General features: G+C 43.7%; 1 protein-coding gene across 3 annotated transcripts in view; it reads left to right on the plus strand.

Annotated features, from left to right (window-relative positions):
- Cpne4 (copine 4) overlaps positions 1-25,890 on the plus strand; it is a 482,832-nt gene that overhangs the window by 7,155 nt on the left and 449,787 nt on the right. Inside the window, exon 1 of one of the 3 annotated variants that reach the window (XM_028869896.2) lies at positions 12,410-13,402. The exons of the other annotated variants lie outside the window; for them this stretch is intronic. Within the exon in view, the coding sequence (XP_028725729.1) occupies positions 13,380-13,402 (23 nt within the window). The 5' untranslated portion in view covers positions 12,410-13,379. Of the gene's footprint in view, positions 1-12,409; positions 13,403-25,890 lie in introns of those variants that run through there. 3 annotated transcript variants of the gene reach the window in all.

The raw sequence follows: 25,890 nt of genomic DNA on the forward strand, positions 1-25,890 counted from the left end.
CTAGCTGTTAGGTTAGTATGTACTGAAGGCCTTGAGGCTGGTCTTGAAAAGAAAGAGAGAATAGCTGATAGCATGCCTTTTTCTAGTTTCTGTGATTTTGCTATGCCCAGGGTGGTGGAGCTCACTGAAGCTTGGTGGGAGATTCACTTCTAAAGAACAAAGAATAGCTTAGCATCATGGATCTATGACTCTCCAGACTGGATAAGTCTGAGGATAATCTACTGACTCTGCTTAGTGGGACAGATGTGGCAATGAAAACTCAGGGAACTGACTTGTTCAAGGCCAGGAGACTCGTCCGACAACCTTCTTGATTACTCCTCCTGTAAAAAGGCTCCAGTTCCCTGCAGGCCGTCACTGCAATGGCGCCAATCCCTGGCGCCATGTATATGGATCAGTCTGTGGACTACGAGGAGTTGGAGATGGTGGGAGGAACCCTCACCTCCACTGGGGTGTTTAGAGAAGCAGAATTGGGAGTTTATTACATTTTCTCTTGGAGACACTGCAATATTTACCCAGCAGATGTGATTAAATTTGTACAAAGTCATTGTCTGCAGCCATTTCTGTTAGTGTGCATGCTTTGTGAAGAACTGCCCATGTGCAGACTTAGACATCTATTTTAAATGTCACATGGAGTCAATAAAGTAAACAGATTTTCTAAGTGTCCACGATTCTAGGAATCCACGGGGAAATATTAACTGACTTAAATTAAAGATCTATTTAAAATGAACAAACTTTCTCAAATGTTGCTCTCACATATCTGGTTCAGAACGCAATCTATGTAACTTCACTATTATTATTCTTAAAAGGAAACTAGGGATTTTTTTCCCCTTGGAAATATTGGGGTAACACAGCATTTCAGTTGGACCCTGGAAATCTTCTCCAGCTTAAAGTGTACGGATGAAAGACCATCCTTCTCAAAGATCTAGCCCTTTGTGCGGGGCAATTTATTGACTGTTGAAGGAGAGCGGTAGGGGGCAGGGTGAGGGGGCAGAAGCTGGCTGGCAGGGGTTCAACTCCCGCAAGTCCCCGAAGTTGCCTAGATCTGGCTGGGTTACAGGGGGTTAGCATTAGAATGGACTGTCGGTCGCTAGAGGGCGCCGGAGCACCGGCAGAGCCCACCTCCGGGGGCGGTGGCTTCTAGGTTCAGGGAAGTGGGGTGGTGAAGCTTCAGAACTGTGCCCAGGTGTGAGGCATCCATTGTGTTTTCTGACTCCTCTGTCTCCCCCACCCAGATCCCCTCTGTCTCTTCCACTCACTGGCTCATTAGCAGGGAGCCACAGGCTCTGTTCCAAAAGCCATAGATGAAGACACTGAGGAAGGGTGCAAAACAAAGTTTTGAAAGTCACAGACTGGAGAAGCAAGGAGCAGGGAGAGATGGACAAGTGATCCAGGGTGACAGAAGGAGGGTCGCCGCTTTGTCTCTAAAAACCTGGCAGGGGTTCTTTACAAAACTCATTACTGCTTGGTGTTTTCGTCTCCCTGTGTATCAAGGAACTAAGTCAATGAAGGGTAATTCACAGAGAGAAGACTGAGTAGTCGAGTGTCTCATCCAGCAGGCAATTTAATATCTTCTAAATCTACCTGCCTTTATCTATCTATCTATCTATCTATCTGTCTGTCTGTCTGTCTGTCTGTCTGTCTGTCTGTCTATCTATCTATCTATCTATCTATCTATCTATCTATCTATCTTCCTCTATTTTTTTGAGACAATGTTTCACTGTATAGCCCAGGTTGCCTCCAACTCTTCATCCTTCTACCCCAATCTTCTAAGAGGTAGGATGATAAGTGTGCTCCACCATCTTTAGCTATCCTTCTGTACCAAAATATGTGTGAGTACATATGTATACACATGCACACAAGATATTTAACATATTATGAATGTGTTAATATTCATAAATCAAATCAAGTTGTCCAACTACCTTGTATATACTAGTTTCATCAATACCATAATAAAATAAATACTTAAGTAACTGACTTAATGCATTTATATGGAAAATGATTTAGAAGGGGATTCAATAGAAACATACCAAGATTTGTAATTACTAAATGGTATGTCTGAAATAATCAATCAAAACATGATTTCTATTTTTTAAAACATTTAAAGGCAGGGCTGGAGAAGAGATGGCTCAGTGGTAAAGATATAGGCTGATTTTTCAGAGGACCTGAGTTCAACTCCCAGCACCCACACAGCTGATCACAAGGGTCTGTCACTCTAGTTCCAGGGGATCCCATGTCTCATTTTAGCAGGTACCAGGTATATGCATGTAGTTCACAAACATTCATGCAGGCATAACACCCATAAACATGAAATAATTTAAAAAACCCTTTTCAATATTTAAAGGTTTTATATATATATATATATATATATATATATATATATATATATATTATAGATAGTCAATGCAGACATTATTAAAATTAAAAAATAAGAACAGATGAAGGCAGAAACAATATTTTATCATTGTCATTAAAATGACAAGTTCAGCTTTGACTTTGTTGGCTAACACCAGGGTGCAGGACACCTCCTTTTCTGTCTTTGTCTCCTTTTGTATTAACTCAACAGGTAACTGGAAGGCAGAGGTTTAGAGACACAATGGAAGAATCCCACTGGTTTGCACCTGGCCTTGCATTGCTGTAAAGTCAGGCACCTGCACCTCTGAGCTCGTGGGTTAGCGCTGTCTACTAGAGTGCTGGACGCTGGAGAACACCCTTCTGGTTTTCTAAATGAGGAAAGAGAGAGAGAGAGAGAGAGAGAGAGAGAGAGAGAGAGAGAGAGAGAGAGAGAGAGAGACTGGGCCTGTCAAGGGATTTTAAAACCTCAAGCCCATCCCCAGTGATACACTTCTGCCAACAAGGCCACACCTCCTAATCCTTCTAATCCTTTGAAAGAGGTTTTTTTTTTTTTGTTTTTGTTTTTCCAAGACAGGGTTTCTCTGTGTAGCTTTGCGCCTTTCCTGGAGCTCACTTGGTAGCCCAGGCTGGCCTCGAACTCACAGAGATCCGCCTGGCTCTGCCTCCAGAGTGCTGGGATTAAAGGCATGCACCACCAACGCCCGGCAGAAAGAGTTTAAAGACTAAACGTTAACATAAATGAGCTTTATGGGGGGGGGGCGTTGTCATTCAAGCCACCACACCTGTCTCTTTTTCTAGATGAGGAAACAGCTTCAGCAAAGGCACAGAGACACATGGACCAGTTGGTGCCCAGGCTACACAGCAGGAGGCTTCCTCCACTGTGGTCCTGCGTTCCTATGCTACCCTTCAGCTTAGGCTTCGGTCCTCTGTAGTACTCTCTGAATAAGGGCAGACCCTTCTGTCTAGTTTAGAGCTGAACTCAAAAATGTCAGCCATTTAGCATTCCTTCCAAAACACAATGGAATGGTGTGTGGATAGAGAACTCTGGGTTCTCTATCTTATATAGAATGTATGCCAAGAAATCAGTGGGTTGTGACGTGGTTTGATAAGGACAAATAAATATCTTTTAGGATAATGAAGGTTTAGGCTGTGGTGCTATAGGCTTGGTTTCAATCCTGGCTCTATCACTCTGAGGGTGTTTGGATTTGGCAATATTAATTGCACAACCTCTTTATGCCGTATTCCTTTATTTGTAAAACAAAAATGGACAGACTGAAGATAATCCAGAAGTGAGTCCTAAGAGTTGGTTCTCTCTGACTTCCTCAGGAATGATTTTTTATTTTTATTTTTTCACAACAGAGCCTCTCACCAAAACTGGAACTCACTTATTTGGCTGGACTGGTTGGTCAGCAAGATGCAGGAATCCCCTTGTATCTGCTTTCCCAGTAAGGGGATTGTAGATGCTTGCCACTGCGCCTGGCTGTTATTTTTTTTTAAATATGGATTCAAAGGCTCTAAGCTCATACCTTCATGCTTACATGGGAGCCCTTTTATCAGCTGAGGCTTGTCCCCAGTCCCCAAATAGTGCTTTTTAAAAAAGCACTCGTCATCACTCTCACTCACATTTACCTTGCCTAAAAGATGAAATTATTCAAATATATAAACATAATACATATGCAATTGGTAAAAGTAGTGTTGTATGGATTCGTTATGGTTAGTCTTGCTTTACAAACGATTTTTTTCAATGTCCAATATAACTGGGGAGGAAAAGTAACCAAATTTGGGGGGCTGGAGAGATGTCTCAGTGTTTGAGAGTGCTTGCTGCTGGTGTAGAAGACCTGGGTTCAGTTCCCAGCATGCACATCAGGGAGCTACAGCTGCCTGTCATTCCAGCTCAAGGAGCTCTCTGGCCTCCTTGTGCAGCTGAATGTATGTGATGCACATCAACTCACACAGGCTCACACACTCATGCATACACATAATTAACCCTCACCTCAAAAAAAAAAACACCCCAAATTTGGGATGTCCTCTCTCCCTCTCCCTCTATTCCTTCCTTTATTATTTCCTTCTTTCCACAGTTCTAGGACTGACCTTCCTCATCCCATGGTTCTGGGACTTTAAACCAAGACTTTGCACCTTCTAGGAAAAGCATTCCACCACTGATCACACCCAAGTTCCCTATTCCTTTTCTCTTACTTATGGCATCATTGCTTTGTAATGTGGATATGTATGGACATACCCACTCCCAGGGCATATCACAAGCTCTTATAGGTAGCAACTATATATTGAAGTTAAGAATTTTTTTTTTTAGATAAATTTGGAGGACCTAAAGCCATTGAACACAAAGTACAGCCACTCTTTGGTATCCTTGGGCCACTGGTTCTAAGACTCTCATGAATGCTGATATCTGTGGATGCTAACATTTTTGGACTCTCACTCCCTTTTATAATGATGCACGTATCCCACACAATCCTTTTGTATAATTATCTCTAGTTACTTACAATACCTAATAAAATATAATTATTTCATAAATAGTCTCTGCTGCATAAGGAATGATAACAGACTGACTTATGTTCCATTCTTGAAACGTTTTCTGTCGGTCTATCATTAGTTTAGTTCACAGAGGAGGAGGGAAGGCCTCTGTCCTCTGCCTATCATCCTGTGTATGCTCATTCCCTTAGCAAGTGAACTGTGTGCAGGCAAGGCATGTGCTCACTCGAGAGTTACTCTGCACCACTGAGATTTGTTTAAAATGCTCCCATGCCTTGGTTGTTTGCTCTAAATTACACGATATGAAAAGATGTGTGAAGTTCTATATGTCAGCATATGTAGTTGTGTCTGTAAACACATTAGATATTAAGCCTGAAGATCATAGGGTTTTAAAAGGCTGGTTTTGATCCTTATAAATGTCCTGCTCTAGCTCTGTGTTGGTTATGTTTTTGTCAGTTGGACACAAGGCAAGGTCATCTGGGAAGAGGGAACCTTAGCTGAGAAAATGCCTCCATTAGACTGGCAAGTCTGTGGACTCTCATGAGGGAGGGTCCAGTCCACTGTGGGTGGTGTGACACCCCTGAGTGGGTGATTCTGGGTTATATAAGAAAGTAAACAGCATGCCACGGGGAGCAAGCCAGTAAGCAGAGTTCCTCCATGGTTCTGCTTCAGTTCTTGTCCCTAGGTTCCTGCCTGCTTGAGTTTTTGCCTTGGCTTCCTCTCAATGGTGGCATGATGCAGACATATAAGCCAAATAAACCCTTTCCTCCCCAAGGAGCTTTTGGTCACGGTCTTTATCATAGCAATAGGAAGCACACTGGTATACACTGCAGGGCAGTGCTCCTGTATAGTCAGATAGTCAGATAGGATTGCCTGATAGTGATGGATATAAATTCGGAGTGAAATGTCCCTGGGTTTAAAATCCTGGCTCTGCCTGTCCTGTTGAAGTGTCATAGATGTAAACAGAAGGTAACCACAGTGCCAGGATAGTGGTGAAACTTGCAGTATCCAGACTGTGACTATTGGCTGTGGACGTCTCTCAGAAGGTAACCTGAAGTGATTCCCTAGTGGTAGTGGTTTGCTGTGCTGCAGGGCAGTGGAAAAGTTGGGAGTGTGTTTATAAAGCTATTGAATCAGCAACAAAACAGAGACTCTTTACAGCTCCTTGCCAGCCAATTACTCCTCCTCCTGTATCTCTTCTCCCTTTCCGCTGTTCTCAACATGTTCCCTCATGTTCCCAGGCACAGAGATGACACGACACCCAAGCTGGGGCTTCTCTAAGTTCAAGCTTCCTATTTCTGCTGGTTCCAGTTTTATTTCAGATGCAAGGACATGCTTACCACTGGCCTCAGGAACACAGCTGAGCACAGAATCAGCCCCTGCTCTTCACAAGGCCAGCAACAGACAGTTACTAAATTAGACTAAAAAAATCTCTTAACTTGTGTCCAGAAAGTATCTAAGGCCACCCGCCATAGTAAGCATGGTGGGCATTCTCTTGCCATGAAAGTCCAAAATGAGGAGATGGCTTAGCAGTTAAGAGCATGGACTGTTCTTTCAAAGGGCCTAAATTCAGGAAGCACCCTTATTGAACAGCTCAACTACTTATAACTCCAGTTTTAGGGGAATGCGCACACACACATACACACACACACACACACACACACACACACACACACACACACACATGCACATGCATGTAAGCACATACTGTTAAACATAAATCTTTTAAAAAGAAAGTATAAAATATTACTAGCATAAAATACTACTTTTGAGCTGTGGATCTCACACTTGAGCATGAATGTCTTTTAGAGGTTTTCCTGAAACACTGTGGCTGGCCCTCCACCCTGGGTTTCCTCCACCCTTAGTATGCTCAGGATGGGCACTCTGTGTTTCTAGCCGTTTACCAGGTGATGCCAAGTTTCTGGTTTAGAGACGACACTTTGAGAGCTGGTGCCTTAAATATTTACCTAATACAAGCTGGTTATATTTTTTCCCCTGTGCTTCAGCTGGGAAGAACATTAGTGGTTAAAAAAAAATCAAAAGGGATCTGGCATTTGCTGAGTACCTATGGCATTTACTGTGTGCCAGGTACCTTCCAGGGTACTGTGTACACATTACCCTATTTGTTCTTAGAGCCACACTGCTCACTGGTCTAGGATTATTTATCAAGTATCATGAAATGTGCTTTGCAAGGCCCTGGGGGACGTAGAATGGACAAGAGGGACATAGCCCTGCCCTTACAGCTGCTCTATTTCAGCAGGGAAGACACACAATGGGTTTGATCTGCACAAAATAGATGATCGAACATGCTGACTGACTTGGCTGTGATCACACACTAAATGGTGGGTGCACTAGACAAAGGCAAGCACTATTTTACTCCAAAAGTACAGTCCTCCTGTTAAAACAAAACTACTCAAACGTTTATGGTTCAGGGCTCCTTCCCACTCTTAAAGTTAGCAAAGACCTCAATGGGGTTTTGTTCATGTGCGTTGTTATATTAATATTTACTGTATTACATTCAAAGGCACTTACCCTTTGAGGATTGCTGTATTAAAGCCTGTTTCAAATCGTAACACCTTTCCCAGACTCTGAGTTCTGATTTTTTTTAAATGACTTTTGGAACATTCAAAAATGGGAAACATCTCATTTCCCCCCAAACATCTTTTTTCCTAAGCACAGACTCATGTTTAAAGCCTTGCTTACCTGCATTCTCTCATGATGATGACTTCCTAAGCAAAAGGCCGGTGTGCTTTGGAGCTGGGCTTTAAGTCATTGAAGCATTTCTTTGTATAAAGGGAAAGCAGGAGTTAAAGTGTCAATCTCAGGCCAAACTGAGATGCGGTTTTTGTCATCCATGGAGGGAGTTCAGTCCTAGCTAAAAGCACTTAAAAAGGTGACAGCCCACACAAGTTTGTGCCATGTGTTGCATTCATGTCCCCCAGCGTCCGTGCCACTGCAAGGGAGGCCCAGGAAAGCTGTCTGAGGGGTATTTCTGCTACATCAGTACATTGAGAGGAACAGATGAATGACTGGCCTTAAGAGGGCTGGAGGCTTTTCTGCACTGCTGCCCACTGATTTGTGTTTAATCGTGGGTTAACAAAATGCTGCATATCCCTATTATTTTAATTCCTCATCTGATGACAATGAGGGATTCTAGTAGACATTTTCCTTTGACGTGTAATGGTCCGTGGTTGTTGAGTTGAGCATCAGCCCTGGGTGACTCTGAGTGCTTTATGGTGTCATTAAGTGCTAGTGAGTAGAACCAACCCAATCGGAGCTGACATAATTCAATGTGATTCTCAATTGGTGATCGACGAATCCAAATCTCCTTCTATCTTCACAGAGACAAATGAATGAAAGGGGTTCCCATCTCAGGATGTGTGACTCTTCAGCTATAACAAATGAATGAAAGGGGTTCCCATCTCAGGACTGTGTGACTCTTCAGCTGTAACAAATGAATGAAATCATTCAGACTTGATCTTCAAAAACAAATGAATGAAAGGGGTTCCCATCTCAGGATTGTGTGGCTTTTCAGTTGTAACAGCTCCTTGGATGGGAAGTTAGGGAAAAGAGAAGGTGGTAGCCATTTGACTGTGATCTTTTTGACACCAAACATCTGGATTGCTGGCTCCTGGGGCAGCTTTTAAAATGTCTATCCAGATGTTTTATGTCACAGGCACCATCCATCACGCAAATAAACAAACCCATGAAGGGTGATGCTATGTGGCTATTTGTCATTGTTAGTAGAAGCTGAAATGCACCAGTTGACCTCAGGCTGTTTGGGTCCTTTGGTGTAGCACCTGTGTGTACAGAAAATGCATTTCTAGAGAGGAACGCTTGCAGGAATACCCAAGCACGAGTGATCATGCTGGCAAGTCACATCTCCTTGTCATGTCACTTCAAGCAGGCGTCTGTGATTGTCCCACGAGGGCCATCTCTTTTAACTTAGTTTCTCTTGCTGTTTTTAGGATGTGAGCTACTTGTTCAGAATTCTAAAACTCTGGAATCAATAGGCTCAAGTGAACAATATATACCCTCACTCAAAATAATGAACCCTCTTAGGTTTGCAGCTAGGTTGCCTGTGAGAGCCCCTTTTCTCCTGCAGGCACAAGCAGGGAGACAGCCGAGTCCTCCTTCATCATTTCTACCACCTTTGCCCGAATAGATGTGTTTCCTGACCCTGAATACCTCTTCTGTTTGGGGAAGCCCAGAAATGAACATGGAGCCTTCAGCAGGAATGAATGAGAATCATTTCCCATGGAGATGGGCCAGTGAGAGAGAACTTGCATGGTATTGTGTAATAACGTGAGAACACTGTTGTCCCTAAGCTGGGAAGAACAGAATGCCCAGGGAAGCTCGATGCTTAGTCACTCAGAAGGTACCATTTTTACCTCTAGGCCTAGATGACCAAGTGACAATCCCTCTAGGATTCCCACTCCTTTCCCGTGTTTTAAACGAATCCCAACTTCTGGCTGTGATATAAAGTCTCCAAATGTTCTGTTCTGTATCTAAGAGAAGTTTGAGGTGAAATAAGACTTGGTTCAGGCAACTGGGAGCTTGCTGTCCCCCAAGTCATTGTCAAATGTAATCTATTAAAACATGGACCAGCAAACTATAGCCTGTGAATAAACTGATTTTTTTTGTAGAGATTTCATTTTTTTTGCAAATTAAGTTTTCTAAGAACATACTTATATCCATTCCTGCATATCACTCTTTTCACTTGGCAATGGCAGAGCTGAAAAGCTGCGACACAGACTGAACTGCCTGCAGAGACTGCACTCTAGAATTCTGTAGAAAAAGTCTATGAAGCCCTGTATTGGGGGTATCTTGATTTCACTGTCTCTGGGTAGGAAATGTATACACTCTTCAAAATGTCCAAGGGAGTATCATCCTGAAATATAGATGATGGGTCAAATAGCTAAGTACCTGAACTTGGTTGTGATGCTTGCACACAGTAGGTGCTCATGATTTGGGTGACTATCTGGGTCAAGATTAGTGATTTGTGATGCATGATTTATCATCTTATTTATAAAATCAAAATATATTATTTGCTCTCTACTGGGCTTTTGTGCATGGCTATTCTGTAAAATAGTGAGAGAGGAGATAAATAAACAGGAATACCTTGGTGCCAGTCTCTTGAGTCACGGTTAGTCAGATTCGCTCCACATCAGTTTGAATTATTAGATGGACACAAAACCCAGGAGCATCTGCTGTCACAGTATCCCACCTGGAGAGAAACAAGGGAATCATCACAATCCTTCCTGATGTTTGTTCTGAGCTTATCTATAGAGATGGGGTTGGAGAACATGCTTATTGCATGTATTTAGGTGTCCTCTGTAATCACATGCTTGGAGTGTCTAAGGTCTCTTCACTTATGTATTAAAATCACAGGTGGAAATAACGTTCCCCATAGTTTCAAAAAATTCCGGGGAGGATGGCTCTTACAAATTCATTGTTTGTTAAGAGGGGAGTGGAACAGATGTGAGGGCGAGAGTAGCCTGTAATGTGCTCTACACTCCAGAAGAAAATGAGACTTGTCATCCTGGGGGGCTGTTGTTCCACAGTGAACCAGGGTGGCTGACTCCTAAGTCAGAGTGTATACTGAGCCCCCTTCAGGAACTAGGGTTCCCACTGCCCTCTCTCCTGAGGAGACAGCCGGGGCTTCCATCTGCTCAGCTCCGCAGATTTGACCATGGAGTTATTTATTAATTCAGACATTTGGGAGGCAGACACATTGGCTCAGCTGAGAGGGGAGCAGAGCTCTGGCCTCAGCCTCTGCATTCACTACAGGGCTGCAGGGGGTTCCTCTTAGGCACTCCAACCTCCAGAGCACTGGGTGCAGACCGAGCAACTCAGCCCGCCTCCCATTTGTGGTAAGTGACTCACTCCCTGTGTGGTATGGGTGTCTGAGAACAGGCAGACTGCAAGGAGCCCTGGACTGAGACAGGAGAACCTGCTTCTTGGCTTACATAGAACTCTCGCCACTTTTTCCAATTTGGGAGAAGAAACATAAAGGGATGGAATTTTGACTCTTTGATTCTTAAGTTCCAATTTGCAATTCTCTTACCTTAGAGAGCCATGGTGGTGGTGGGGATGTGCTTAATGGTCCCAAGTTCGAATGGCCTTTCCCACATGTGCTAGAAACTGGCAGGTACAGGCAGATGGACAGTCAGACAGTGTGCTGCTTGAATAGACTGCCTAGTCTTTCCACTTGAGAGGCAGCTTTTGTTTGGGCTTTTTGTGTCTGGGAATTCTTGATCTTATTAGAACTTCCAAACACTATCAGTGGTGGGGCTAGAGGCAGAGAGGTGACTTTTTGGTCCAGGATGAAAAGCATAAGGTATGTTTGTGTGATAGATAGTTCAGTACAGTGATGTCATTGTGTCAAGGAAGATCATGACGGCAAATTTTTCTGAAGCCCGAGTTTCCCGTTGTTGCTTGTATCATTCCATTTTCCAAGACACGAAGAGAAGTCCCAAGTATCTGATTTTAAACCTTGTCTTATATTCATATATACATGCCCTAGTAATGGACACTCCATCTAATTTATTTTTCAGATGGGTTATATCACAGGCAGGTATGATTATTACTTTGAATCACAATCTAGGTAGCTTCTCCGAGGAATTTACGACCTAAACAAGATCTTATTCTGAATCAGACCTGTTTACATTTCTTCTCTCACACAGCTCGATGAACATATCTGTTACTCACCATGAAGGGCTGTAAATTTCTCACTTGTGATCAAGGTAAAGCCGTAGTGGGGAAAGGTTGCTGTTATCTTGTGAGAGCCAGGATCATTTCTGTAGCTGGGCAATGAAGGTGCTCATGTCTGAGCTCGTGCGGCCGACCTTGTTTGTCGGCGTTGATCCGAGCATCACGACGACCCTCAGAGCCCACCCCCTTTGCTTGTTTCACAGTGCAGCGTACAAAAGGAAAGGTGATGGAGGGAAATCTCTCCAAGATAAGACCCGATTCATAAAAGCGACAGCCATGCCATATGTGAACAGTGATTAACGGAGTCTGCAAACTGCTTTTTAAAAATAAAGCGATAAGGCAGATTTTCCCATTATTTTGGGTGTCGGTGCTTGTTCAAGTGCATCGTCCCGGTTTTTCCAAGCTTCATTTTATTCTGTAACAATCGAATCAGTCTTCATGTGCCCAGCGGTGCTACTGGGGCTTAAATATTTCACAGACTCCTGGTTATTCTTTAGTTTTAAGAATCAGAACAATGAGGTGGTACACAAAACCCACAGCCTCGTCTGCATCTATTGGGATGTTTCTAAGTGGGAATGTTTGCAGGGCTGGTCCACCTGGGAATGAGTTCACTTCATTCAGAAAGCGGTGAAGGTGCGGGGACCACCTTAACAAAGACTCACAAGTTAAACGGCTTTCCCCAGCAGATGATGGCTGTGATTTAGGGCTGCTGAGCACAGATAGACGACAGACAGACAGGCTTATTTCTGAGATGAAGAGGGTAGGTTTTAAAATCGAGTTGTTATTTTAGCAAAAACAGTTAACGCCTAGAAAATGCTTTTTGTTTTTTTGCTTTTTTTTTTTTTTTAAATAAGAACAAAACTGTTGTGTTTGGCAAAGTCAGTAGGCACTGTTTTCTTGGCTTGATTGAGAAGCCTCTGATAACTTGCTTTACTCCCACAGAGGGCACAGAGTAGGGACTTTCAAATCTTGTTTGGGTCAGAAGACCCTTGAAAAAGGTGCTCAGCACCAGACATATGTATTTGCACTCCCAAGTCTACGTCCAGTTTCAGGGGTACACAGACCTCCCTAAAGTAGACCCCGGGAGCCCCTTTCTCATCAGTAAGTGTATTCTCCATGAAAAACGTCTTTAAAAAGCACGCCAGCATTCCTTATGTTGTGGACCTTGTTATAGAATAAAGGGGGACAGTAGTGCAGAGGACACTGTGGGGAGTCCGGGCTGTTTTTGCTTTTTAAGTCATTACAAAGAGCTGTACCTTTGTAAGTTTGGGGTACCTACCTGTCTTTATTGTCTTGGGCATCCTTGTTTCTAGTCACTGGGTCCTCATAGGTAGCTAGAGGAAGGATGTCACAGTCTAGGGAACTTGGCAGGGAGGGAGCCATGGATTGATGCCAATGAGTATCCTCAAAGTCCCTTGCCCTTGCCTGCCCTGCGGAGTCTCTGAGCCTGGGTTCCCTGATGGGCTGGCTGCACAGGACACCAGTGGACTGAGAATGTCATGTGACTCCTTGGGGCTAATAAGAGGAGAGGACCTCCCAGCACAGCTCCTGGCGGAGGGCCAGTAGTGCCCTGGCTTCTGCCTACACATCCCTCAGTGCTGTATACCCTGGGTCACGAAACACAGCTTCGTAGGGCTGACTCCTGAAGATCTGTGACAGCCCCACACTCTAGGAGATAGGTGTGAACCGGTGAAGCACCAGTCTAGTACTGGGGCGATTCACACCACCTTCTGCAGGTGTGCCAGCAATCTTGGAACTAGGTGCTGTGTACCCTGTAAGGCACCAAGAGCTGTTTGCGAACTAGAGAAAGAACGAGAATAAAAATGGAAGACCCGGAAGCACAGGGGTAAGTCCTTGCTGTGTGTTTTTCACATTTTCTCATCCCCTGTCCTGTGCTGTTTCTTTCCACTCCCTTTCTGTCTTTACCTCTATTTTCCTTTCCTCTTCCATCCTTCTCTTTCTTGCCTTCTTCCTATTCATCATTTTCTTCTTCTCTCTCTTTCCTCCCATCCACTCATACCTCCTTCCTTCCTTCAATTCATACCACAACAGATCTCCTTTTTTTTTTTTTGTGACCGAGGGGCCTTTTTGACCCATGTTAACCTCCAACTCCTTTGCCTGGCTTGCCTTCCTTAACCACACCGCCAGATAGCATACATTGGCCATCTACTATGTACTGTTAGCTCAGAAAAGAAGACTGAAATGGTGATGGACTCTCCAGAATGTTGAGAGTCAGTTCAGGAACGTAGGTACAGATATGTGCAGAACTAAATAATCACTATCGTTATGTAACCTTGCAAAATCATAGCCAGAGATTCAAGATGCTTTGAGCAATCTTCTTAGATGAGTTTCTCATGAGGTGTGTGAATTTAACAAAGCCTTTTAGGCAATGAATATAAGTTAGATTTTCATATATTATTAATATTCAGAGAAGAGACAAAACCCCAGTCTGGGAACGGAATGGATGTAGACAAAAAACCCCTCCACATTATTGATGTTTATTTTTGCCACCCCCACTTTCCATGGCAGCATATTGTCCTTCCTCAGGGTTCCTGCAGCTGACTAACTTTCTTCACTCCTGAGCATGACTCTAATTCTCCCCAAATGCTGTTCCTCTTCAGCTGATGACAGGCTCAGGGGACTAACCAGCCCATCCCAGACTCTAGCTGCTCAGTGGATTTGTCCATTTACATTGTGATTGGAAAATTCACTTGTAAGGGAAAGCATTGAAACAGAGACCCTAGCTTAGGGGTAGAAATTCCAACCCATAAATTCTGTCAGATCTTCAGGTAGCCAAAGCTCTCAAAGCTGAAATCTGACCAGTTAGACACCTGGGGAGCCTGTAAGTCAAGATTTGGATCTGAACTGCTAATTTGGCTAGTTGGTGCCTGGCATGGCATTGAATTTTTTTCAATGTTAGGACTCGAACCCAGTACCTCTTACGTGTTAGATGAGTGCAGGATCACTGAGCTATACCCTTTACGTCTTGTTTCTTCTTTATTGCAGCACTTTGGAGTTGAAAAGCTTAGATTGCCTTGTCTCTTGCATTGCCTAGTTCTGTAAGTCAGAAAAAGTCTCCACTTTTACATGTTTGCTGACATGTACATTTAATCTGAATTTGTGGTTTTCATAGTTGGAGGTGTAACTGAAACCAAATTCAGATTCTGCCTTTTCAACATCCCTAACCCATAAAAGGCTATCTTACTATCTTACCAGCTGTACAGTATGAGCAAGCCTGCAGATGAGACAGTATGCCGTACTGTATAGGCGTCTGGGTCATCAGCATGTTGTTGTCACATACCCAAGAATGAGGAAATGCAGTGGGAAAGTCAAATTGATACCTCCAGGTATAATTGTCAATACATTTTTGCCTAGGATGAGATGGGTATATAATGTAAACAGAGCACACTGGAGTGCAAATCTCCTGTTATAGTAAAGACAGAACATTAAATAAATATGCAACAAAAGTATGCGCCCTGGGCAGCACCCTGTGCTGATGAGCCCTGGTCCCGGCACTGTGACTGTGTCTCTTTCCGTGGAAGTGATTATGTGAAATCTAGCTGAGACATTGTGTTATCAGCCTCGCTATGGAAGTGGATGATTCTAAGTTTATTCCCTCCGAGGCTGGCATTTCGCTGTGATTTCTCTATGTGTGCTTAGATGGCTAAGCCTTACCATTAGCATTGCTTGGGAGATGGAGGCTAGTCGAGGTCTCTTCTGCTCATGACCTTTGGATTTTTGCCCTGAAGCAAAGGAAATAATCCCTTTATCAAATATTTGCTGGCTGCTTAGAATATAAATGTTCTCATGGCTGTGTTTCCATTGATTATTGGAAAGTTCACAACATCACACCACCTATGATGTGTGTGCCAGCTGTGAGCATGTGTGTCTGCCAGGTTAGAAAGGATGCCTGTCAGTATAAGAACAGTGTGTGATTCCTAGAGTCTGTCTAGGCTTTGCTTTCTCAAGTGAGACCTGCTTGAAAGGGAGGCCTTGCAGAGAAAGGGAGGAGAACGGTGTCTTTGGTGGTGAATGTAACCCATCATGTGTTGGGATGGGGAGGTCATTAAATGTCAGTTTGAAGACCATGTTCCTCCCTACATTATAAATAAGGGAAACAGAAGCTCAGTGAAGGGGAATCATTTGAATTAAAGTAATGTGCCAGAGTAAAGATGAGTTGATGAGTTCAAGGCCAGCCTGGGCTACAGATGGAGACCCAGTCTCACAAAACAAACAATTAACAATAACAAAAATTAAGCCAGGATCCAAGTATGGACTCTTCGGCATCCTGAAATAAATAAATTAAACATTTGTCCTCAATTGTGAAGATGTATTAGAGAATGAAATGATAAATAAAATTAAATATTTGGTCAGCAGAATAGATTGACTTTTGTTCCCAATTTGCTTAGAAGTAATTTAACAGAAATTTCAAGAAAATCTTTACAATATGGGATTTTTTTTAAAGAATACAGAAAATTTAATAAAATACATATATGATCAATTTAAAAGTACTCCTGGTTAAATAATTGTCAGACCTATTACACATTATATTATTATAACCTCATGCAACTCCTTCAGAGGCAATAGTAAGAAAGCCAAGCCTGACCAGCTAATAAAAAACTGTCAAATGGCTATTTTGTGAATGTCAGAAACCAAGAACATAATACATTAGAAGTCATATGGAGTAGAGTCAAAATTATAATTAAATTAGGTTTTCTACTTCCCAGGCCAGTGTTTAAAAAAAAAAAAAAACAGATCAAATAGTTTAATAAAATAAAAATCAAAAGGAAAAGCAGTCATGAACACAGTCATAGTTCTTGCCTAGGTTTGTTTTGGTTCTGGGATCAAACCCGGGGCTTTGAGGGTTCTGGGAAAGTTTTCCAATCCTGAGCTGCATCCCCTACCCCCACCCCCACAATGCCTCTTGCTGCTCTGGATTAGCTCCCCACAGATCTCACTAGAAACTCAAGAGCTTGATCCCTACACATCTCAGAAACAGGGTCTTAAGAGAAGGGGCAAGAATGTGGAGGAGGATGGGGCAGGCCCTTCCGGAACGTTTGCTGGACCCCTTCCCCCATCCTCTGGGAGGATGTTTCATTTCTCTTCTCACCTCTTCAATATGTGGTGGCTGAAGAAAGGACTTTCCCCTCCCCCTACCCAGGTATCCTGAGCTGCAAATGTTGTTCTGAAAAGATAGTAGACGTTCAGGGGCGACTTGTTTTTCATGAGTGGCTAATGCTGCCTGCACTATGAGTTTATCAGTGTGACACCAGCAATGTCATTTTGAGTGAACCTCTTTCTACAGTACAAGGTGGCTGTCTGGTGGCCTGGAGATGGTGACACTTACACTCTGCACAGGAGTTCCCCTGCTCACACTTGTCTGCATCCAACTGCACTCACAAATTCTATATCATCTGGGGCTGCTCTTTTCATGGAGACCATATTGCTCTGGAAGCCACAGGACAAATTATCTAGCCCTTTATAGAAAACTTGTCTTGATACTTAACTTGCCTCGATACTTAGAAAGTTGATCCTAGAATGAAGAGGAAGAAGTCTTTGTCAGGATAGTTTGGAGGCAGAAGTCAGTGAGGTTCCACAGATAGGATCTGAAAAGACGAGATGAGAATATAAGGTGGCAGCCGGGCATGGTGGTGCACACCTTTAATTCCAGCACTTAGGAGGCAGAGGCAAGTGGATCTCTGTGGGTTTGAGGCCAGCCTGGTCTATGGAAAGTTCCAGGACAGATAGGGTTATTATATAGAGAAGCCCTGGTGTGTGTGTGTGTGTGTGTGTGTGTGTGTGTGTGTGTGTGTGTGTGTGTGTGTGAGAGAGAGAGAGAGAGAGAGAGAGAGAGAGAGAGAGAGAGAGAGAGAGAGAGAGAGAGAGAACAAGGTTGTCTGTAGAAAACAGGATGGATGAGGCATTACCTGCAAGACTCCTGATAAGCGCTCCTGCCACCTAAGCTTAGGAGTGAAAGCTACTCAAATCCTAGTTGAATTTGTCCCTAATAATATGCCAAAGTTTTTCATCACAAAAGCCACATAAAATAAAATACTCCAGCGACAGGGAGCTGAATAGATTTCTTTCAAATGAGGCTCTGTTCTCCCACAGCTGGGCCATGCTGGCTTTTCACAGCTTCAGAACAAAACCTTCCTGTGGGGTTTGACCTTGCATTTTTAAGCATTGATCGTGAACTAGATGATTGGATTCCCCTGCCCCAGCAACCAGAATCTTTTTGCTACTTTTCAGTTGTTATGTTTTTTGGGCAACTAGCACTGTGTAAAATGTCCCCAAGGTGCCCATAGCCATGGCAAGCTCTCTCGTATGACCCCCTCTATCATTAAAGAGGCCACAGTGGAGACTGTTAATAATGAAGGGTGAAACACAGGCTTTTTGACCCACAAATCCTGTTTTGCAAAGATGGAAAGCATTGGGCACTATTTATTGTTTATACCTGGCTTATGTCTGCGTTAAGATGTTATTAGTGTGAACCCAGCCCTATGCCAAGTCATTGTTGTCATTTTGAGCACACCTCTGCTGTGGTTTCAATGTGAAATGTCTCTTGTAGGCTTCTCTGTCTGAGAGCACTTGGTCACGTGGTGGTGCTGGGTTAGAAACTTCTGGAGGTGGATGGAGCCTCTTCCAAGGCAGTGGGTCACTGGTCGTGGGTCTCGAGATTTCATAGTCAAGCTCCAAGTCTTGTCCTCTCTCTCGATTCCTGACTGTGGATACAAGGTGATCAGTTGCTTCCTGTGCTCGCCACCACACCTTCCAGCTATGATGGGCTGTATCCCTTCTTAATTCAGGACCCAAAATAAATCTGTCCTTCCTTACGTTGCCTTCACCAGTTATTTTAGCCACAGCGATGAGAAAAATACTAACACACTTTCTTAGAGCACAGGTATCCTGTCTGCTGTCCTAAGTGTCTGGGACATTTTCAGACTCCACAGGTAATTGCCCTGGCTCAGGGTTGCCCTCTGCAGGGGGTTCAGCACTGCTGACATGCACACAGGAACTCTACTGGCTAGTAACACCTTGCCTCTTTGTGGGCTTCTGTTTAGCCATGAGGGGGAAGTCAAGCTGAATAGTTTCCAAGGCATCTTCTGGCTCTTTGATTTATAGGCCTTGTGGGCAGTCTTCTTCATGCTGTGTGGTGCTTCTGGGCCTGGGGTGCCTTTGAAGCCAGCAGGGAAAGCAGTAGGCCAGGAAGTCCCTGGAGCTTGGAGGGAAGGGAGCTCTTGGGTTGCTCTAAGGACAGGGCTCTGGAGGCTGGAGGTGTGGGGATGGGACCCGTACCAGACCACAGACAGATGTGATTGAATCTGGACTGATTTTGCCCAGCTTTGGAGCAAAAGAGAGAGACCACAGCCCCTCTAGATCCACATGCTAGATCAGTGCCCATTCAGCACATCTTACAGTCCTTTCCGCCTTGCTCAGGCCATCGCTGGGATAATGCTAGGTGTCTGGGACACTTGGCCTTTACAGATTTCATACTTGCACCCAAGAGTGTGGTATTTAGACCAAGGAAAGGGACAAAAGTCATTAAAACAGGTTGCCAAGAACTGTAAGTACACAGTGTTGAGGCTCCCTTGCTGGGGCCAAAGGACCCTCTATGAGGAGAGATAGCAGGTCTGAGCAGCAGGTCTGAGCAGACTCATCTTCCAATTACCCAAGAAGACAGTCTATTTCTCTGGGGAAAAGTGTGTGTGGGTTGTTTTTTATTTTTGCTTTTCTTCTTTTGGCATGGAGAAGAAAAGTACTTAGCACCCAGTACTCAGTTATTCCAACTATATATAGACATGGTGCTGAATACTTTATAATTCCACATAATCTAAACTTCATATCAGGTTAGGTTTGCATTTGGCCAAGGGACAAGCAAGCTCTCTGAAGTCAGGCTCTTATGGCTGTTGAGTTGGAACACTCTACATCTAAAATTCAAAACCCAGACTAGAGTGTTCTTGCCTCCTGACGCACATTTCTGAGTGTTGGTGCTGCAGCTGCAGGCTAGGAGAGCAGTGCCCCGCTTTTCATGATAATGTAGCTCGGGGCTCAGCCCTCTGACATTTCGGGTCCCAGAACTGTGTATTATTGGAGGCTTCCCTGAGCATCACAAGATATCTAAGACACCATCCCTGGCCTCTAATTCATTTGGTGCGGGTAGCAGGCCCTTCCCCCCAACACTGTCTCTTAGTGACAGCAGCATCTAGAGTCTGCAGACTTTTCCAAGTCCTGGCCTCGTCTCGGCAAAAGGAGAGTCATTCATGTGGCCCATGTGTACATCTGCCATCCAAAGAAAGATGTATACATTGTTATTGTTATTTTACTGTGTTCCATTTTGTTTTCTTTTATACCAAAAGTCTGTTGCTAATGACTCAGGCCCCTCTCCCTGGCTGGCTGAGATCCTGGCGTGCGTCACTAGGAAGCCTTTGCCTTGTTGGCAGCCTCCCAAATCTCTCAAACACTTTCTCTTTGAAGCCTGGAGCCTCCTAAGGAAGTATTAAGAGCCAGCCAACTATGAAAGTGGTGTGCTCTCCTCTGGGCTAAGTGCCTCTGCTCAGGCAGTAAAATACTTCAGTGGCATGAACATATGGCATCAACATGGCCTCGGAAAGCCGTGCTGGGAGGTTAACAAGTGTGGAGGAAAGGGAGATAGGTTGTGCTATGCTCAGAAGGTTGACAGAACAGGACCTCCCTTTCCCTAGGAGGACTGGGTTGGGCTTCCTGGGGGTGCTTGATTCTGTATTGTCCATGCTTTGGATGCAACAGGGCTAGTGCCTTGGTGCTCTCGTGTATTGTTCCTCTAGTAAGGCTTGCTCCAGACCCTGACATCTGCCACAGAGAGACCTGGAGCCGCCACGTGGCCCAGCACTAGTCCGTGTGTCTGAATGCAGGCAGGTGTCCACCCTCCACTAGGCAAAAGGATGTAAGTAGTTCAGCAGCGACCCACTGCATTCTGTGTGCACAGGCTCTTGCTGGCAACATCCATCACTCGGATGATTCTAGGCAGACAATTAGCCTACAGTATTGGTCTGGGATCAGCTGTGGAGGTTGCACAGTGTCCCAGATTAATAATCCCAGGACACAGAAGGCTAGAAAAGGTCACTGGCACATTTTATCCAAAAAGCATATTGACTATGAAGTTTCACAATCAGACCAAGAGTGAGCCACGTCCCTCCTGGGTGCCATCCTCAAAGCCATGTTGATAATGGGTATTTTTGAATTAAATGTATTTTATCATTATTATTCTTGTATATTTTTTTTTTTATATTTTTTTTTTTGTTGTATGTATATATATATATATATACAAGAATATATATAATGTGGTGGCAGGAGATATGCACCATGGTGTTTTTGTGGAGGTCAGAACACACACAACTTGTCTTTCTTTTCACCTTATGTGGGTTTTGAGGATCAAACTCAGGTCATCAGCCTGCATCGTAAGCACTTCCACCCACTGGGCAATCTCACTGGTCCTACAATGGATACATTCATGGGATTTATTTTAAGAGCATATATCTTTTGGAATAAGTAAGAATCATAAGAAAATGTTTTCCCCTTTTCCTTTCATTTTGAAACATGGTCTCACATAGCCCAGGGTGGCCTTGAACTTCCTATATAGCCGAGGATAACCTTGAACTCCTTGATTTTCCCACTTCCATTTTCTATTTACAGAGTGCTGACGATGTGACCCAGGACTTCATGTCTTCTACCTCCTTAGCTACACACATAGCTTTACCTTCAGGCAAATCATGGTTCTTCTTGAAAGGATATATGGGAATACCCTGAGCCTGAAGATGGGCACTGTACATGAGTCTGAGGGCATCCATGCCTTGGCATATACATAGTGTGTTTGTATGGTTCAGATGGCTCTGTTTAAATTCCAGCTTAGTCGCTTCCTGCTTGTAGTGTGTAAATGAGTTACTTAATATCTCTGGACCTGGTCCTTATGGCTAAGATAATGTATTAGGAGCTGAAAGCATAGAAGGTTCTTGATGATAAGTATCACTGTCACACAGTTTATCAGTGATGATTAAATAGGTACATGTCTTGATGTATATTCTTCAATGAGATATATATATATGATTATATACTGTATGCATATTTATATATGCATGTATAATTATATATGTATACAGTATATATAATTACATATAAAGATGTGTACAAATACATATACAATACACACATATGAAATATATTGACCTCATTGAGACTGGGTGAGGATGTTCTACATCTTGAATGCTTTCTTTCATAAGACTTAGAAGACATATTTCAGACAGCTGAGTATTTCACATTAGTCTTAGGGCTCAGCTTTTCATTCATTCATTTCACAATATTTATTGAGCACCTACTGTTGCAGGCAGTCACCTAGAAGCTTTGGATTTAGCTGTAAAAACAGACATCAATCATCCTTTTTTTAAAAAAAACAAGTGTTTAAAATTTTTTTTTTGTGTTGGGTATATGGTAATGCATGTGTGCTAATTGGCATCTGATATGTTCCAGTTGCTCTCACCTTATTTATTTATTTATTTATTTGAGGCAAGGTTCCCATTGAGAATGGAAGTCCACTGAATTGACTGGCCAGCAACTCCCCTCTCCACGTTCTCTTGTCTCCTCCCCCGTTGCTAGAACCATGCCGCCATACCTGCCTTTCCGTAGGTGCTGGCTACTTGAATTCAGTTCCTCATGCTCACAGAGTGATGACTTCACACCCCCCCCCCCCCAGCCTTCTCTTCATCTCACTGTCTAGGAGTGTTTATGTGCCAAGTGTGGTTCTGCCATGTCTCCAGGAAAGAAGTCTGGTGCTCAGCACTGGTCAGAGCGTTGGTGAACAAACTGTGCCCTGCTCAGTCAGAGCTGAGTGCTGGGGGAAGAAGGGTGTACTGAGAACAGAAACTCTGGAATCCAGCCTCAGTGGTGGGTGGACTGGATAACTGGTACATGAGCAATTAATTTGGAGACAGAAAATGCAAATTTATGACAGGTGTCATGACAATCCTAGAATTTTTAAATACATTTTTGGATGAATAATTCATTAAGGCTTACCAAGGGATGTCAAGGCAGAGTGCCTGGAACCTACTACATAAGACTTTGCATGAATGAACAGTAGAATGAAGAAAAGGGCTGCCATGTATGGCTTCGTGGATACTGCACTGTACAGCTCCCAGGGTATCCCATTCAGACTGTGGAGCTAATGTACAGATCACAGGGCCGGCCGGGTGCAGCAGCTTGGCTCATCATCTTGCCCACAGAGTCTCATTGAATCCTACGCTCTCCTTACAGTGTCAGTGGTGTCTTCCCACACAGTGGCAGGTGTGGAATCTCCAGCCAGGGAGGTCAATTCTTCTCTAGGTTCAGGAAGTATGTCAGGGAGGGGCTCTCAGTCAGAACACAGACGCATCCAGCACGGAGTTCCTGCTTGGAGAACAGGAAAAGCAGCCCCTTGACAATGAACTGTGAGGGAGTCTTGGAAGCAGTTAGGTCTTTGGGGTTGAAGAGGAAGACACAGAAAATGGTGATTTCTAGGTCCTGGGCGTCATGGTATAAGTTTATGAGCCCCTCTTTTCCCTTGTGGAAACACACTATCTACTGAACTCTCCTTTTTTCTCAAAAGACTTGAGAAAGATCCCAGAAAACACCAGCTGGCCAAGGTTCTGGACACACCACAGGCACTGTTGGAAATTGGAGGGTATCAGCGGAACTGGGGAGATCCAAATGCTGTTTCTCCTAGAACTCACTCTGAATAGCTGCCCTTCCCCAGAGTCAGCAGTAAGCGAGATGTGGAATATATAACGCCAGCCTTTGCTTCTCTTACTTCTGGTTGGTTGTGGTTGTAAGCAGGCTTTTACACTTCCTGTCCTATCTTTCCTCCTTAAAGAAAATGGAAGGGTGAGGGGAAGGTGGACACTGCTAAGCCACACACTTGATTCCTTTAGCCTTCCTGAAGATCTTGAGAGGAAGACTGACTCTCAGGTCTGGGGTTGCCCCACCCAGTGAGACTGTGGAAACCCAGTCTCTAATGATGCTCCTTGCTCGTCAAGGCCATTTAATTAATTCTCAGTAAACACATAGACACTCTGTTCCCAGGGGCCACAAAACATAAAGGCGAGGTTTTTATCATGCTGGAAAAAGTATGGATAGTGATGGAGATGATTTTGAAGGTTCAGGAAATGAGATTTTTGAGCTCTCTCATTTCAAGACGTGTGGTATACCTCTTATGGACACATCTGGCTCCGTGTGCTGTGACTATGTCTTTGAATTTCAGAGCCTATAGAGCCTTAGAGATAATCTACCTACAGTGCTGAAAAGGCCCCATGATGCCTTCTTTGCTGATATTCCTAAAGAAAATGGGAAGACAGAGGCAGAGACACCTGTCACTAATACATGCTGGACCCGTGAATCCTCCCAAGGAAGAGATGATTACCTAAGTGTTACGTATGAGGAGACTGAGGCCTTCAGCAATCGCATGTCCCAGAGTGTTTGGTTCAAGATTTTCTGTCTCCATGAACTCCTGTATAACGTGTGCTCTTCATACAGTGTATGTTCTCATGGCCACTGAGGGGGCTATTTCCTTAACAGAAGGAAGGTGATGATGGTCACACACTCTGCAAATGGATAAAGATAAGGGTGACCTGTTCTTAGCAAACAATCAGATTGGTCAGGCAATGGGCTTGATTTGATGTCCTCAGAGTACTTCAGGGAGGAAGGTATTGATTTCCTCCCCATTTAACAGATGAGTCACACAATTGTTAGAAGTGCCCCCATCTTTTTTGTGTGTGTGTGTATGTATGTGTGTGTGTGTTGTGGGGAATGTATGCACATGTGTTTGCAGGTAAACATGTGGAGGCCAGAAGGGACTTTAGGAATCTTGCTTTGTCACTCTGCTTATTTCTTTAAGAGAAGGTCTCTAGCTGAACCTGGAGCTAGGCTGGCAGCCATCAAGTCCCAGTGAACCTCCTGCTTTTCTGCCTAGCATTAATGTTTCAAGAATGCAGAGGCATGCCTGAGTCTTTGCATGGGTGCTAGGGACTTGAACTTAGGTCCTAATGCTTTAACAGCAAGTACTCTGAGTCATATATCCCCACCTTAGCTTTATACTATTATGTCTTTCTTTTCTGTTAGATTTTATAATTCTAGAAATAATGCTGAATTACCTATAATTAATTCTTCCATCCCCAAACTATCTAAAAAGCATTTTTCTCCCCACTGAGGCAGTTTTTAGCGTCCTGTTCTTATTAAACACGGTGGATGTCACTGAGTCATTTACCTCTGTGGAATGCTTTTCTTCCCATCCTCTGTCCATCAGGCAGACAAGTGAGAAGAAAGGTGTGCTAGCAGATTGCTGTCTTGGTGTTACGTATAGCACCACATAATAATTTACATATGATCAAAATTCTGCATTGATTCACTTCGAGTGGCTTTGTTATCATGCCAACTTGACAAATAACCTCAATGGCTCGGTACTGTGGAGCAACTCGACAGTACAGTTACAGCATTGTCAGTGAGCCGGAGATTGCCTTGGTCTTGACCGGGCCATGTCAACATAAGGCCTACTTCATGATCAGCACGACTGAACTGGGAGCCCAGTCTGTTCTGTACCAGCGATTGAAGAGAGAGCCCTCTTCTCATCTCTTGGGCCTAGTAGGCTACAGAGAAGGAGGAGGAGAAGAAGAGAAATTCCCTTTTTGGGAGGAGGGAGGAAGACTGTGTACAAAGGCTCCAGAAGCCTCTATTCCAGCAGGGTTGACTCTAATTGTATGGCTAACATGGAGCCAGAAATAATTTGAGGCAACCCTGAGATCTCCTAAGAAGGATTATATGGGTTTACAGTTCGATTAGGCATTCAGTGTTCAGTTTGCTCCCATGGCCAACCATTGCCCAGTTTGGCAACGCAACGTTCCTCAGCGTTGGTTACAGCTCTAGCCGTGCCTGCTTTTCCTTTTCCATTTCTCATCTACTGAAACTGTTTGCCCCAAACTGTCAGGAATGCTTTAGTTCAGGGAATTGTGCATTTTCTTTATACTGTCTCAGAAGATGACTTGAGTACTTGCTTTTTAAAAATATCAGTGTAAAAATATTTCCCATTAGACTGTTAAACTCCTTCACAATAAATGCTAAGTGTACTTTACGAAATATAAGACATGTTACAGCATCCAATTTGTTTCTCTTTCTTGCTCCTCTCTGTACACACACACACACACACACACACACTCACACACACACCATCAGAATATTGACAGCCATTATTCATAAGCTTAATTTTTATTTTCTTCTCTGTAACTTTTCTAAATTTTTTAAAAAGAATTTATATGGAAAATACCACCTTTGTTGCTT

The sequence above is a fragment of the Peromyscus leucopus genome, chromosome 7, assembly GCF_004664715.2.
Source record: "Peromyscus leucopus breed LL Stock chromosome 7, UCI_PerLeu_2.1, whole genome shotgun sequence".
In the NCBI taxonomy this organism is placed as follows: domain Eukaryota; kingdom Metazoa; phylum Chordata; class Mammalia; order Rodentia; family Cricetidae; genus Peromyscus; species Peromyscus leucopus.